This window comes from Haemaphysalis longicornis, unplaced genomic scaffold (genome assembly GCF_048455015.1).
Source record: "Haemaphysalis longicornis isolate Haplotype H1 unplaced genomic scaffold, Haemaphysalis longicornis Haplotype H1 scaffold_4, whole genome shotgun sequence".
Taxonomy (NCBI): Eukaryota; Metazoa; Arthropoda; class Arachnida; order Ixodida; family Ixodidae; genus Haemaphysalis; species Haemaphysalis longicornis.
Genome location: NW_027526361.1, coordinates 101,404,337 through 101,419,450, shown reverse-complemented (window position 1 = coordinate 101,419,450; position 15,114 = coordinate 101,404,337). Strand labels below are relative to the sequence as shown.

Sequence of the window (15,114 nt, the reverse complement as noted above, 5' to 3'; positions counted from 1 at the left end):
TGCCCGACATAGATGTCAGCCCTTTTAAGTTCGTGCCTAATTGCAGGGGTTTAGCGCAAGGAAAAATTGTTTTAGTACACTTCGCAACTATCTCGCATATTGAACTCCTCAAGTGCGCATGCCTGAAATCCGCATCTTTATTTTCAGCCGGTATGTTTGACGGACCAAGAAAGGTGCCAGAAGATGGGACGGCTTTTTGGGTAAGCGATTGCTCATCAGCATTTTTGATGTCTGGTAGGAAAGATAGTGTGTGTTGTATATCCTGAAAAATAATAGCCTAAGAACTATCGTTTAGACACTTGTCGCTTTAAGTTAGCGCACTAACTTTTGCTAGTTAGCGGGTGAACTTAGCATGCCGGAATTAGGGTTCAGATTTCTTAGAGATTTTTTTTTTTCACAGCATTGAAAGGCTACTTTGGAAAATTGTTTGAACCAATACTAGTACTGGTTTCTTCATATAATCACAAGAGGCATGAAAGGATTGGTTCATGGCCGGCCGCTTATTTATAAACAAAACACGATATCGCAACCGACGAGGCACTCATAGACACACCAAACAACCGTTCCCACAACCCCATGCCTCCATCACGCGACAACCAGCCACCACTTAAGATAAGATAAACTTTATCTGCCACTTTTTACATTTATTACATGAGAAGGGCTGAGGAAGAAAAGCTGCCAAAGCAGCTTGACGGTCCCACGAGCCCCTTCGGTACATGCAGCAGTTGGCAATTAAAAAGAAACATGTAGTTGCAGGCAGCTGCAGAGACCTTGCTACATATACACGTACAAAAAGAAAGAGTTTGCATGACAGCGCATGACATTTCATGCATGACAAACTCCGTACACTTCAAGTTCATCAACGGCGCAGTACACAGCAGCCCGGAAGAAAAAAATAGAAACCAAAATATGCGCAAGAAACAATTAAAGCTGGTAATAGACGTCCCATATACGGAAAAATAAAGAAAAGACCATAGACATCTATCCACTGAGCTGCCTGTGTCACGCCCAATCTGGTACAGCATGATTTAACGTACAACACTTACAGTTTGTATGGCATAAATGTAACAACAGCGAAAACAAAAATACGTACACGCAAAACGGTGAATACGAGAAGAAAAAAATACCAAATGATAAGCACTAACATAGGCCTGTATTCTAAGAGCTGCTAGGAAATTTTTATTTCTGGTAAACATTTTGAGCATGGAACATTTAAAAGCGCGGCAACATGTTTGATACACTTTGCAAACGGTAATGGGACAAGTAGGCATCTGCCAGTGTTCTGGGTTTCGGCTGGCGTAAGCATGTTCGTTAACACACAGGCCGGCAAGTTTGCGTACATTATCATACCCCTTTTTTATCTCCTTTGTATGCGCGTCGATGAGCCACGCGTGGTACATGTCAAATATCTTTGTAATCTTATGCATTTCAAATAAGTGACCCGTGTGCACCGTATAACCAAGATTGTGAATGGAGCGTAGTACTCTTATCTGCAAAGCAAAAAATTTTTGTTATTTAACCACAGTTGTTGTTCCACACACTAAGTGAGCATAGTTCAGATGAGACATAAAAACTTTAGTTGGTAGTAAGTAACGGTGCCGGATGATGATTCCTGTAGTTCTTGAAAGTTTACAAACAACTTCCTTACCATGTTGATCCCGGTTAAGCGACTGCTGAAGATTACACCCAACACTAATTTTTTCCACAACTTGTATGGTGTCACAATCTGACCGTACCTGAGTAGGAATCGCACCTGCTTTGTTCCGCAATCGAAAGAACACCGCTTTCGATTTTCTTGCGTTTTCTGTAGCGTGAGCTACACTGGCCGGTATTGAGCAGTTTCCCGTGGTTCCTGGACAGCCGTGCTGCGCAAGCGCGGCATGGCGGCCCGGTCCACTTGATGATCATGCGAGGGGTGACCGGGTGTGGAGCCGATGGCTCGTGCGTCGCAGCAACACCGGCGTGCGCCTGAGGAACCAGCTTAGCTCTGGGGCGATCGGTGACGCTGTGCCGGAGCCGCTTGATAAAATATACATGTGTCACATATAGCGTATACCGTGTGTGTGTCATTGAAGCAGCAGTAAGCATGATAATCAAGCTAATCCTAGACAACCAGGAAAGCTCAGAATAACCAGCTGAACCTTAACTCACGCCACGTATAGCCTGGCATAGCCGACCTAAGCCACTGCTAATTACTTTTAGCTTGTTAATTTCAGACCAATGTTGCACATTATTTAGTGTGATGTTGGCTTCTTTAGTGGTATCCTCAATAGAGCTAGAGGAAAACAACAAAGTTAAGCCATCTGCATATAGTGTACCTTTCGAATTGGTATTAAGATCTACAATATTATTAATATACAACTTAAACAGTCATGGCCCTAAAGTGCTGCCTTACGACACGCCTCTAAAAATTTTACTGATGAACGCATATGAGCGCAGACTACATGCTCAGACTGCATACACAGATTAGCGCAGACTAAATACTCAGACTACATACGCGGATGAGCGCAGACTACATACTCAGAAGCTCCTCACTCCTAAACTGGACAGCATTATCTACCGTTATGCTTGTTCATATGGCACCATACCATGTGCCTCACTTCAACACATCCCATGGGCATGCCCATCCATCCCGTCCAAGCGAAAGCGCCCGCCTTCCATCATTTCTCGTATCACCTCACCTTCATCATATAGAAGGCCGTTATAACTGACCCAGCCCCCTTCCTGCAAGAACTGTGCCGCCTTATGGAGGACACCGTATTGCCTCTGTATGATGCGCTTCACCCGTCGACACTAACGCAGGGACCCTGGCGAAAAAAGTTAAATCTCTCGAGATAAAGCTCCAGCATGTATATACATACACGGAAAGTTACGTCTATGAGAAACTTCCCGTGACAAAATGTTGCACAATATGTCCAGCACAAACTAGTACCAGCAAAGAAAATGTCCGGATACAAATCCGGCACGCTGCCATTGCTCTATCGGTGGCTTCGGTGAGTAGATATCCTCGAGAAATACCTCCGCGTGGTTGAAAGGCAACAGCGCTAAACTGTAGACTTTCGATAAATGGGGTGTGCACCCAGAACGTCACTGAAACTTGAGGATGAGAGGTGAAGTGCGACTGCAGTACATCCGGGGGTCAGAAAACATGTATAATAGTATTGGGTCAACTGGGCGTTATTTGGATTGGATAACACTGCCCAAGTGTAATTCGTGCATCGCGCCAGTGTTACCTGTTATAGTCCCACAATAACATAACCGTGATTGTCTGTGTAACCTCTCACATTATCCATACCCCGTCTCAGTATTCCTTTTTGGATTTTAGGGCTGTACACACATATTGTATAGTGGTGCAGAGGCATTTACTCTCGATTAACGCTCATCCTCCATGTATTCCAATCATATATGCCGAACTACCAGGATAAGTTCAGCGTGCACTCAATCTTTTTTGTTGCTTCATCCCTCACCGACGCAGCATCTACGAAGGAGGCAAGCCGAGCCTTGTGGTAGCCGAACCGGACTTGGTGAAGCAAGTTCTTGTAAAGGACTTCCAGCTTTTGCCAAACAGGAGGGTACGTGCAATTTCACTATGGCGGGAGACCGCGTAATTAAGTGGTCTAGACTAGAAATTCTTAAACCCCCTGATACAAACAAAAATCGTGTTAAAGTGGCCACTGAATGATTCCCCCTTCCTGCATATGCTTCCTCCTCTCCCCTCATTTCCCCCTCATCTGTCGACTCCTTTATCCTCTCCTTCCGCCAAATCTCTCAAGCGCACTATGCATGCATCGCTACGATACCTTAACTATTGATAACCTCGTTTTGTCTCCCCTACCCCATCCCGAAATAAGGTGATGACCAGTTCGGACCCTATTTTTGACAACATGATGGTGTTCTCGCCCGTGGAGAGCTGGAGGAGGATCCGCCCAGCCGCGAGTCCGGCATTCTCAACAGGAAAGCTGCGAAAGGTGCGTGAACTGGAAAAACTACAGACCGCGTATTTTGTGAATCGTTGTGCTGCTGGCTTTTACTTTGCATGAAAATGCGGTGCTGAAGCCTACGTAAATAATACACATGCCAGAGAAACCATTTTAAAGCACGTAATTATGCTGGAGATGAATGGGAATCCAAGAAAGCATAAAATGCATGTATGTGTGGTGGAGGTGAACAGTCGTACACATGATACGAAACAATCGTCGCATCCATAGCATGCACGATACACAGTGAGATGCGGGCCTGCGTGCGCGATGTTCCGTGCTCTACACTTGCATATACCATATCACGATGACCCGCATCCTTGCTGCCCTATGAAATATGCTTGTAGGTCATGCTCCAACCACCGGTTGCAGAGTTTCGAGATAAATTCCCCCAGGCCGTCATGTCTGGCGACGACATCGTGTTTCAGAGGCTGCCAAGTGACTGCGGTATAATCGTCAGCGTAGATCGAGATTATTGGGAGAACAGGATTTCAAAAAAAAGAAATACTAAAAGATCAATTTTTAGGTGTAATTAACTCAATAAAAGACAAATAAAGGGTGCAATGAACAGAGGATAAGCAGTCAGTGTCGGATTCTGGAGGTGACCTGAACACGGTGTCGACGTCGCTGTTCCGGTAGACAAGTCGTATGTCATATTTTTGAAGCTGTATTGGCCAGCGACCAAGTCAGCTGGAGGGATTTTTGAGGAAAGACAGCCGACAGTGGGCATGATAATCTGTCACAACAACCTGTAGAGCCAAGACCCAATTTTCGCAACGGCCAAAACGGGGGCCGAACATTTCTTCTTGCTGACGAAGTAGTTTGCTTCTGCCTTCACCAGGGTTCGGCTGGCATGAGCAACAACTTGCTCCTACAATCTGGCCACGCTTTGCACTAGTATGCGCCCATTCCGACCCCGTGGACGTTGATATGCGTTTTCGTGGGGGCACGATGATCGAAATATCGTTATACTGCTTTCGGAATGAGAATACGGCGCAAAATAATGAAGGCATTGTTGCAAGCAGATGACCAATCACCTATCTCGCTGCTACCAACGAAAACCTTTGCCAAACGCACAATGACGGTGATGAAAGTGCTGACGAATTAGCGTAAGGAAGAGCAGGAGCAGATGAACGTGCGAAGTGTCTTCACTGTCCTCGGTTTGGGAAAATGTGCCACTCCTCGAACTTTTACTAGGTCAGGGTAGGCACAGTCTTTTGAAACTCGTGGCCCAGAATATTAAGCTTGCGAGCAGCTAGCAAGGTGGCACGTTTTCACGTTCGTCTGCAAGCCCGCCGTAGGAGGTAGTTCAATGCTTGTTTGAGGCTGTTCAAATGTGCCGCGAAATTCGGGAGCGGGAACACAAACACATCTTCCACTACAGTGCACGTTACCCAGCATTCGTTTGAAGGTCCCTGGTGTATTTGGAATTTTGAACATAGCATGAAGTTTTTCGTGAAGATCCACATGCGTCACAAAGGACGACCGGAAAGCCTCACGGTTTCGTCGAAGTTCAGACAACGTTGTATATAAGCATGTCCGCGTTATATACGCGTTTATCAATAACTTGCCGCTGGCGACACACGATGTCTCTTAAGTGTGCATGAACCGATGTAAATCTGAAGCCAAACACTAAATGTCCGACGCAAAGGAGCTTGCTCGCAGTCACGAGGTCTGCGGCAATGAAAGGGAACAGCAAGGAACTCGTCGCGTCGTGCATAATTTAAGGCGTATCAAATGGAGGGTAGAAAAACATTTGGGAATCTTAAACAAGGGTTAAAGGCCACCCAGCCGATTTCTGTGGACTATATGCTCTTTCTCTTAAATGAAAGGAGATCACTTACAACACCTTGAGCCGAAGTAATTTTTCTGATAGAGCGCTATAGAGTGGATTGAACAGCGCTAAGGCGGGATAATTAAAGAATAGCAACAAACACGGACGCTGTTCAGTCCATGCAATGAACCAACAAGCCCAGCTACAAAGCCCCCTATAGAATGTTTGAAAGCGGAATTTTTAGACCTACCAGCCTATGTTACCAAAACGAATGCTGGCAGCCATTACAGTGATCCGCGCAGCAACACTCGCTTAACTGTACGTGAGATGAGAGGAGGAACTTAAAAACTTCCCCCAGATAAAACAATAATCAAGTGCAGTGTTTCCGGTTCCCTTACGTGATTTTTGAATACCCCATTTAAATTGAAACAGACGGAGCGGTTCGTAGACGAACGGTAGTGTCACGTTTCGACACTACATGCCTCTACCTTTCAGATTTCCGAATGTTCAGTACCAAATTAAAATTACTTTCTCCTATTCATTTAGGAATTCCTTGTGGTTACCCCACTACATAAGCCGCTGGCTTTCATATGAAGGAGAGGACATGCAATCCACAATTGGCTGTCCCTTTAAGAGCGCTAAGATGGAGGAACGGGCACTTATCGGGGCCGTACATGCCCAGATGAGCCTCAACGGACTCGACGTGGTCAAGACATTTGAAACTATAGGAGTTAGAAGGTCGCGATGGCGGCTGAAAAACAAGCTTCCTACTCATGGAAGGTCGAATGTTAAAGACGGCGAAAGGCCAAGGTAAATATTTGCGGGAAGAGAAGAGAGTTGACGGTGTAAAAAAAAATGACCGCGTATCTGCTTCTTTCGTTGCAAATGTCATCAAAACAAGATAGTCTTTGTAGACATTTTCCAAGGAAATGCCCCCTTTTGCTTTACCGCTCACCTCTCATGCTGTTCCTGTACCGTCGCGCTCATCCCACGGTAAACACACCAAGGGTTTACTCAAGGCGATTTGAATTTACCGCGTTCCACTGCTACAGGCCGGGTTCCTCGATGCCAGCGCTGCAGTATACAGCGGTGACGCGCGTGAATTGAGGCTGTCGACTTCAAGGCTTATAGGAGCGCGTGGCCGGGCTCCACGTGCGTTCCAAGCAGAACGTGGAACCTAGGTAGTGGAACAATCGATTTAACCCTGGCCAATCCCCCCTCGTGGGTGCGTTTCAAAAACTTTGAGGACATCATGATCATCCTCTTTCGTTGCTGTTGTCGCGTGATTCTTCGTATACCACCTGGAAGTGGCGCGGGCAACAGCAGGAGGCGGTTTTCTGCAGTAGATGTAGAATATCATTTGCTATCGAAAAACCAAGCATCCATGAATTTTTCTACTTCGTATGAGATGCTAACTTTACGGCGGAATGGCATGACAAGCGTCGTTAATCAGCGCTAAATAGCTAGTCGTTATAATGATGAGATCAACTGATTTGAACATGCGCAATGACGATAGTTACAGCAAGCAGAACACTGTAAATAACCCTTGTGTACTAATTTCCTGTCTTATATTTGCGTAATATCTTGTTCTTGATCAACAAAGTTGACAAGTATGAACATGTGAACCGGGCTTAGACGTTTACCTTTGGCTGTGAGTATGTAAGACTATTGCGCAATATCTACTTTGATTTGGCCGGGAGGCTGTATCGAGTCACAGACAGCGGGTACTAGCTGTAACTAGTTTTTTTCGCCTTATGACAGACAGACAGACAGACCAAAATTTCTGGGTTTAAGTAGCCCAAGAAAGACTACCGTCTTTAAAAAAGATTTTGTCGTCCGACACACAGCCACATGACCCGGAAACAAGCACAGAATAATCGAATGTAACGTCCCCATTCTCGGTAGCAACCAACTGGGCGTTGAGTTTGCTCAGCTGGTTTTTGTGGAGCGGTAAAAGTTCAACCTCAGACCGAGCAGAGTGAATGTCGGGTCGATGTCTTGATAAAAAAGTCCAAACTTAATACAATTTCGTGCTATTGTGAGGGTAAAACTATGAGTTGCATGATATAAACGTCATCCTGGGTCGTAACTCGTTCAGTGCATCTGGCTAACGGTTCCGCGTCTATGGCGTTTGCACCCCGGAGGCGATGTCATGAAATTTTGTAATTAACGGTGAGGACACTCGTGTACAACGGCAACATCGGTTTCTGTATAGATGAGGACTCGTCCGAGGACGCCCGGTATACCATAACCTCAATTACATCGTTAACGCAAGAGCAGGACTGTACTATTTGAGTTGTGATGCACTGTTTTCTCCAGAACCGCAGTCAATAGTGTCTCTAAGCTGCCGCTCTAACGCAAACACAGCCTGTTCGTTTCTTTCTGTATAGTATCCGACAGGCCTCAGCATGTCCCAGTTGTCCTGAACCATACGCTAATTTAGAACATATTATTTTCTCCTGGTCCATTGCAATTCAGTTCCCACATTTTCCAACTTGGCAGACTTGGCTAGCCTATCGGCTCCGGACACTGAAGTTTGCGCGCGACTGCAGTGCCGCCTCTCGCCGCCGCTTAGCAACCGGCCGTTCAGCGCACGTAAAAACACACGCGCCGCGTGTGGTTAGAAGTTGTGTGGCGGAAGTTTTTTAAGAAACATAGTTAAAATTTCAAGTTTTAGGGTTATAAAGGATCAAAATGCTGCAGGAAAGAATTAGTGGCAGCACCGCTACTGCTACGTGAAGGAGTGCTACAATCGCGAAAGGCAGCCTGCCATCGTTTTGTACAGGTTTCTCGCTCGGGCAGCCGTGGGGGAAGCGTCGCAAGAAATAATTTTAGCAGTAAGAAAAGTCAAGTAAGTAAGAAAGTCATGACATTTTTTGTCAATGGAAGGAGTAAAATTTTGAGTACGATTACCGTTTATGCGCAGCGCAGACACGAAGGGCCGTAAAACTAAAACGTTTGCTTTCAGTGTTTCATACACATCGCGCGCTGCGATGAATCGCATGTCGTCGTAGTATTTGCATAACAAGGTAATACTAAATCCGCCACTATTGTTTTATCAGCAGTAACCTTTTTTTTAACGACATTCACGGCACCGAATGGATGCCAAAAGGCGGCACAAGAATACGTTCACAGCACTCCACGGGTGATGCCAAAAGCAATGCCAAGACGGTCAATACGCATATCCCGCTTACTGCCCTACGCCCTACTTTGTTCCCCGAAGTGTAGAGTTCGGCCACGCATTCCAAGCGAGAACGTCGCAAGCTATCAAAGGCAAGGTTGCATTCACACGCGCTGACTTCTTTAATGCGTTTAACGTACTCTGAAAGTTGAGGTTATTATTGTTAAGCAGAGGATAGAGAGGAGGAGAAGGAGGAAATACTTTTATGGAGAATTCCGAACGCCCTGAACAAATTATATCACAATAAGCCGCTAAAAAAACTATAGCATTACTCACAAGAAAGAAGCCGGAACTGAACGTAATCTTCTTAAAGAACCCTTAGCTCGACCCGTTGTATCAGCAGCTTTCACACTGGGTGGAACTGGGTTTTGGTTACTTTGACATCAGCTAAAAACGTTTAGAATCCGTTGTTAATCAGCGACAACACCAACCGAGCTGAAGAAGGGCAACCGAAAAAGTAACTGTAGTGTGTAAACACGGGCATTGCAGCGCAAAAGACACCACACGCAGGAAGGACGGGACGAGCGCATTACGGTCACGAGCGGCCAACGCCCGTCCTTCCTGTGTGTGGTGTCTTTTTCGCGCAAAGCCCGTGTTTATTCACCAAGATGCACCAACTCGCCCAACAACAAGTTCTTAACTGTATATATATATATAGTGTGGTTGCGCGAACAGAAGAAACAACAACACAAACGCGCTTCTGTCGTGGAGCGCCGTTGTATACACTTTATTAGGCTGTGATACAAGAAAAAAATTGCTACTGACCTGAATTGGCGCTGCAAATAAGCTTCCCTTGCTGAGAATGGGACTTCGCAACGATGTCTGTCCCGTCAATTTCTTTCACGGCGTACACGCGCGCGGGAAAGAATGCGTACGCGAGAACTTCTCGCGTATGCGAGGCCGACAGTAGTAGTTCAGCCCCGTAATTGTCCGGAAATTGCACAGAAGCACTTGAAACATGGGGAAACTATTCGCCAGAACAGTTTTCAAGCACGAGACACCTTTCAAAAACAACCGCAGAATCGCAAAAACAAACAACCGAGAGGTGCCGAATATATGAACGCGCGCCCGCCGTCTGGCTCACACCGACCCAAAGTTAGCTCAAGCTTCTGCGGGGCGGCGCTGGGTGTACTTATCGTCGTATGAATTTCGCGCCGAGTTAGTCAGTCGAACGGCTACGTTAGTTATTCACGCGGTAAATAAAAAGCGCGCCCATCCGCTCAGTACAATCGGCTAACCAATGAAGTTCTAGCGCGCGGCCGCTGTTCGTCTACGTATGACGCGTGTCCTGATTTCGAAATGACGTTTGGCCGGCGTTTCGCGTGTGACGCGCGGCATTTAGAAGCTGCGTGCGGCCTGTGTTTGCCATTGCCACGTCGACGCTGCTCCGCCCACACCGGCTCTACCTCGGACCGCCGTTGTCGCTTGAGCTGTGCTTTACGCGGTAGCTCGCTGCGCACTCGCTCTGCTGCGGCAGGCCCTATTATTGGTTAAGCCCCTCAGGGGCTCTGGCTGTCGGCGTCTCCTGATGTCGTCGTCGTTTCATGTAGTCACGATAGCGAAACACCGGGACACACGTTTTCCAGCGTCTAGAGCAAGAACGCTTCGTGCTGCAAAGACGCAATACTTTTACAGCAAAGCTGAACACCTCTACCCCCCCCCTCCAACGGTGTCATCTCCGTTGGCAAGAACGCCAAGGTGCCAAGAATACACTTATACACTGCATGCTTCGCCCCTCCCCAGGTTTTAGGTTTGTGGAGATGGCAGAGTTTTTTACTCCCTCCGATGCGCCGTTCTCTCTTACCGTTGTCGGCAGATGCAACAGTGCAGTTACGTAATCTATAAACCAAGCCAATCTCCTTCCCCTTAGTTCTAACTCTTCTCCAACCTGGATTTTTCACGCATGCGCATCAGATGAGTGTTCTGCGTACCCGGGACCAACTGATTTTCCTTTCGCCTAGCCGTATAAAGCTACGCTTTAAAAGTGATACAAGCACACAAGAGGTCAGCACTAAACAATCAGTATTTTTTGTCCAATATCTGCAGATGAATTCTTTGATCCAAGATTGCGCGAGGATTACATGCGGGCATCTGAAGGCTGCCGCGGAAAAGGAACGTGACGTCGACATCAAACAGTGAGTGGGCAACACCTGTGCCGGTTCTGATTAGCTGCGCCTCGAAGGTTTTCGCTCAGTCATTTCATGTTTCACTCCGTGTAGTGCCTTACAACGTTATCGCTACGCCAAATTTTCCCGTCAATTCTTATGGTTGCGCACGTCAAGACGAAAGTGCAGGCATATGAAGCGTGCAACCAATACGAATGGTTTGATGGTTTTGATGAAGGTCTATTGCGATGCAATGTTACTTAAAAAAGAATGCTCCAGTGTTGATGTATACGTTGACCTGTGTGGTATGTTATTACAAGACGGAAGACGAAGACGTGTCTCACAGCGCAAGATAGGATCCTGGAGGAAGAAGAAGCAGGGTGCCGCACGGAGCCGGCGTCGGTGCTGTCATGACCATGGCCATCATCTTGTAAATAGAGCGCTTCACAATCAACCCTCGTTCGCCTTATTTCTCCTGCCGCCACGTAACAATAATATAACAGTTCCGTGAAAACAAAATTTACCAGTTGCTGCAGCCGCAGTGTGTTATTAACCCACAAAGAAAAACGTAGAAACAAGTATCGCAGCATTTACATATTCCGAAGTATACGATTTGTGCTGGGCCAAATCCTCAGGGGTAAATTTAATTGGGTGGGCTTGCTAAGCATTTTTTCGAACCAGCAGCAACGGAAAGACGTGTAGATGTAACATCTACGTACGTCGGATTTCCTTTTTGCTAAGTGTGCGTTCTTTCCCACACTTCCGCTTTTATACATGAGTAAAAAAGGACACATCTCACTATAGCTGGTGGCAAGATTTGAACAATTCAAATTTACGTCTAATATAAAATTGCACCCGGGCGTAAAAATTCAGTGAAAGGATTTATGCTCTTGAACGCGAGAGTTATCATTTGTTTTTCCTGTCGGCGTCCATATTAAATCCGTGGGGTTCTTGCGCGTCCGGCTGGGCAACGTGTCCGGCCATGAGCGTTACCTATAGAGGAAAACAAGCTTATGGAAAATAATCCTCTTCGGCCACCCGGCGCATTGCGAGAAGTGGGGCGGATTTCGCGCGACTGCGACATACACATGTGCGTTCAAGCAATCCGGTTTCCGATGCGACGCCGCAAGATATCTATCAGGGTGAACGCGTGCAGGAGCGGGTGACCTGAAGGTTTTCCGGCAGCCAAACCGGTTCCCGAAGCGGGAGACGCGTGTGCAGATGCGTCCATATGTTTCGCCCTTCCGAAGGTCGATGGCAATGGCGCCGTACCCATGGTGGTTAAAGGCTCTACGCCACGAAGCCTTGCGTCCCGACGCTGCCCAACCGGTATCCAGTGATAGACACATGCAGACGGAGCAGACGGCAGAGGAAGCGAGTAAATGCGGAGGAGGTGGCGGCTGTGCGCAAGATACGAGACATAAGGCAGACCTCTTAAAATGGTGTTTCCGGCTTCAGTGGAAGTGTCGTCAGCGCTTTCGCAAAGATATTTTCCCTCCGAATCTTTAGTAATGCTTGGAAATTGGGCGGTTATTTTCTAAAGCTTGTCCTAGGCGGAATACTACCTTTGCCCGATTCATCGTAGGCGGCCGACCGTCGTACTGTTTTATGTGCTTTTTATGTGTCACGACAAAATGGAAGGGAAACAACAGAAGTAAATGTCCCGTGTATACATGTAAACAAATCATTGTGGCCGCCTGTTGCTTTTTGAAGGTATTGCCTTTCGGTTAGAACAAAAAGTAATTAAGTCTGCATATATATATGTTATTCTGGCACTTGCACCTGGCAGCACGCCGGTTGTTTTTGACAAAAATACTACGCAGGACATACCTGTTACTTTTTGCTGTATTCTTCGTATGATTCTATGATTCCTGTATTTTGCGTAGAGAACATTTAAACTTTGCGAAGTATTTTCTTTTGTCAGAGTACTTACCCCTTTGTGGCTGCCTCTCTCTCTCTCTCTCTCTCGATTACCATCAAGGGATGTTCCGGTCCACGGGGTAGTAATTCGGCGTGCTGTGCACCTACATTACGCAGGTTCTACGGCCACTATACCGTGGACATGATCGCGAGATGCGCTTTTGGGACAAAGCTTGACTCGCACACCGATGTTACAAACGAATTTGTAACCCAGGCCAGGAGTGCATTCTCACCAAGACTATCGTTTAGCATGCTCATCGCAGGTGAGTCCGACAAGATTCCGCCGTTGTGAAAGCTTAAATCAAGACGAGCACATCCAACCAGTCATGACTATATCACTGTTCTGCCTTGAGAACATCATGTGCAGTAACAGCGACGAATACCACGGTATGCATAAAAAGTACACGCACTCGTTTTTAATGCCCCGTATTTTACGCCTCCGGCGTAAAAAGTCAAATATGATATACATTTGTTTGATATGCTTTCGTATTTTCTCACTCTCAGAACTCAGTCGTTGCCGTCCTTATCTCCTAAGGACTACGTGATTGGTGGCACGAATCTCGCCTTGGCGAAATCTTATTTTGTAATTGTCTATTGAGTAACTAGCAATCACTTAGGTTAATTTTTCTATAGTTTTATCTATCTATTCTGATCTAATCTGTAATCTAATCTATGATATGTAATCTATGATTAATCTAATCTACATTTTTTTAATGGCATGCTTCTCGCTTTGCTGCTGGACAACGTCACGAATTTCCCAACAACTCTCCAAACCTGCTGTAAGGGGTGCCTTCAGGGTTGCAGAGCTTCTCCCGGTTTATTTTCAATGTGTCGCTCGTTGTCCCAGTACTCTTTCCTGGCCTGCTGAAGACCTTCAGTGTGCTGAATCCAGGAGCGGCCGTAGAATACTTCCGGAAAGTGTGCCAGCGCATCATCAGCAACAGACGGCAGAACGGAAAAGTAATCATGACACTTTATACACCTTATTGCCGACTTTTTATTACTTATGAGGGGTAAAATTCGTTTTAAAAAGAATCAGTTTGTGCTTTTAGTGCAGTTTTTGGAGTACCCCAAATGACATTGTCTCTCCGCACAAGGTCATGCAGCGGAGACATTTGGCACAAACCTGCTCCAAGGCATTTCAATCTGTAGAAAGCCTTGATTTAAGGCAAAAAGTTAGAATACTCTTTTCTGAAACATCAAGGATGTATGGGCTGAAAACTCATAAATTAACAGCTTCGTTAGAATGTCCCCTCAAGCTCTGGTACCTCCGCAAACATTTGAATACCACTTTATTACTAGCGTTAAATGCATTTTATCTTTTATATTTCTTATCTATACAATTGCTGAGGCACTTTTGCACGTGCTCCAGGCGAGACATCCGCGAAAACTATTCCAGCGAATCATCCCGTTTAGAAACTCGCCAAGCGAGATTTTTAGCTTGCCTTGCCTGCGTTCTGATCCACAAGCATACCCTTGCCCCGAAGTGTAATTACGCTACATAGATTTGCCTTGCCCGAAGTGTAATTAGTGTACATACTTTTGACAAGTTGACGATCGAATTAAGGGAATTCTACTTGTCTAACCATTCGCTATATAACCGCCTTGTTCCGAGCCACACAAAACCTTAACTCAAGCCTCCATGCTATCGAAAGTATTATTCTACAGACGCAAGATAAACATGATAGAATTTAACCTTGTCCCCACAACAACGCTCGAACCGATGGGAAGAATTGAGTTATTTCAATTGATGCCTCCACGCGTGCTTTTTTCTCCTCAGCGCCAAGAAGATTTCCTGCAGCTGATGATGGACGCTCAGGATGGAAGTCTGGCTCCAACCGACGAAAACCCGGCTGGTCGAGAAAGCGAGCTGTTTGACATCGGCACGGAGGGAAAGCTGGAGTCAATGCTCTCCTCAAAGCGTATGTGGGCACGGGCATACACGATACTTTGGGGACGCAGGTCTCAGAAGACAAGACAAGATCAACACTGCCTACTGGTTTTGGTTCACCCACTGACCAGCAGCCATTATAGTAACGTCAAGGTCACAGTGGAGAGTAGACAGGTTATTAGCCAAAGATAGCACACAGACGCAATGGAGAATCCATTTGCCTGTACTAAATGGTCAGGAAGAACTGATCTTTAGAAGGGTTTTTT

At 46.2% G+C, this 15,114-nt stretch overlaps 1 protein-coding gene across 3 annotated transcripts in view; it reads left to right on the top strand.

The window, feature by feature from the left end:
* LOC144179177 (cytochrome P450 3A24-like) overlaps positions 1-15,114 on the top strand; it is a 43,696-nt gene that overhangs the window by 9,916 nt on the left and 18,666 nt on the right. For all 3 annotated transcript variants that reach the window (XM_077707428.1, XM_077707426.1, XM_077707427.1), the window contains 7 exons: positions 148-200; positions 3,476-3,572; positions 3,852-3,968; positions 10,979-11,067; positions 13,075-13,220; positions 13,805-13,917; positions 14,738-14,879. In XM_077707428.1, coding sequence (XP_077563554.1) covers positions 184-200; positions 3,476-3,572; positions 3,852-3,968; positions 10,979-11,067; positions 13,075-13,220; positions 13,805-13,917; positions 14,738-14,879 — 721 coding nt within the window. In that variant the 5' untranslated portion in view covers positions 148-183. The remainder of the gene's footprint in view (positions 1-147; positions 201-3,475; positions 3,573-3,851; positions 3,969-10,978; positions 11,068-13,074; positions 13,221-13,804; positions 13,918-14,737; positions 14,880-15,114) is intronic.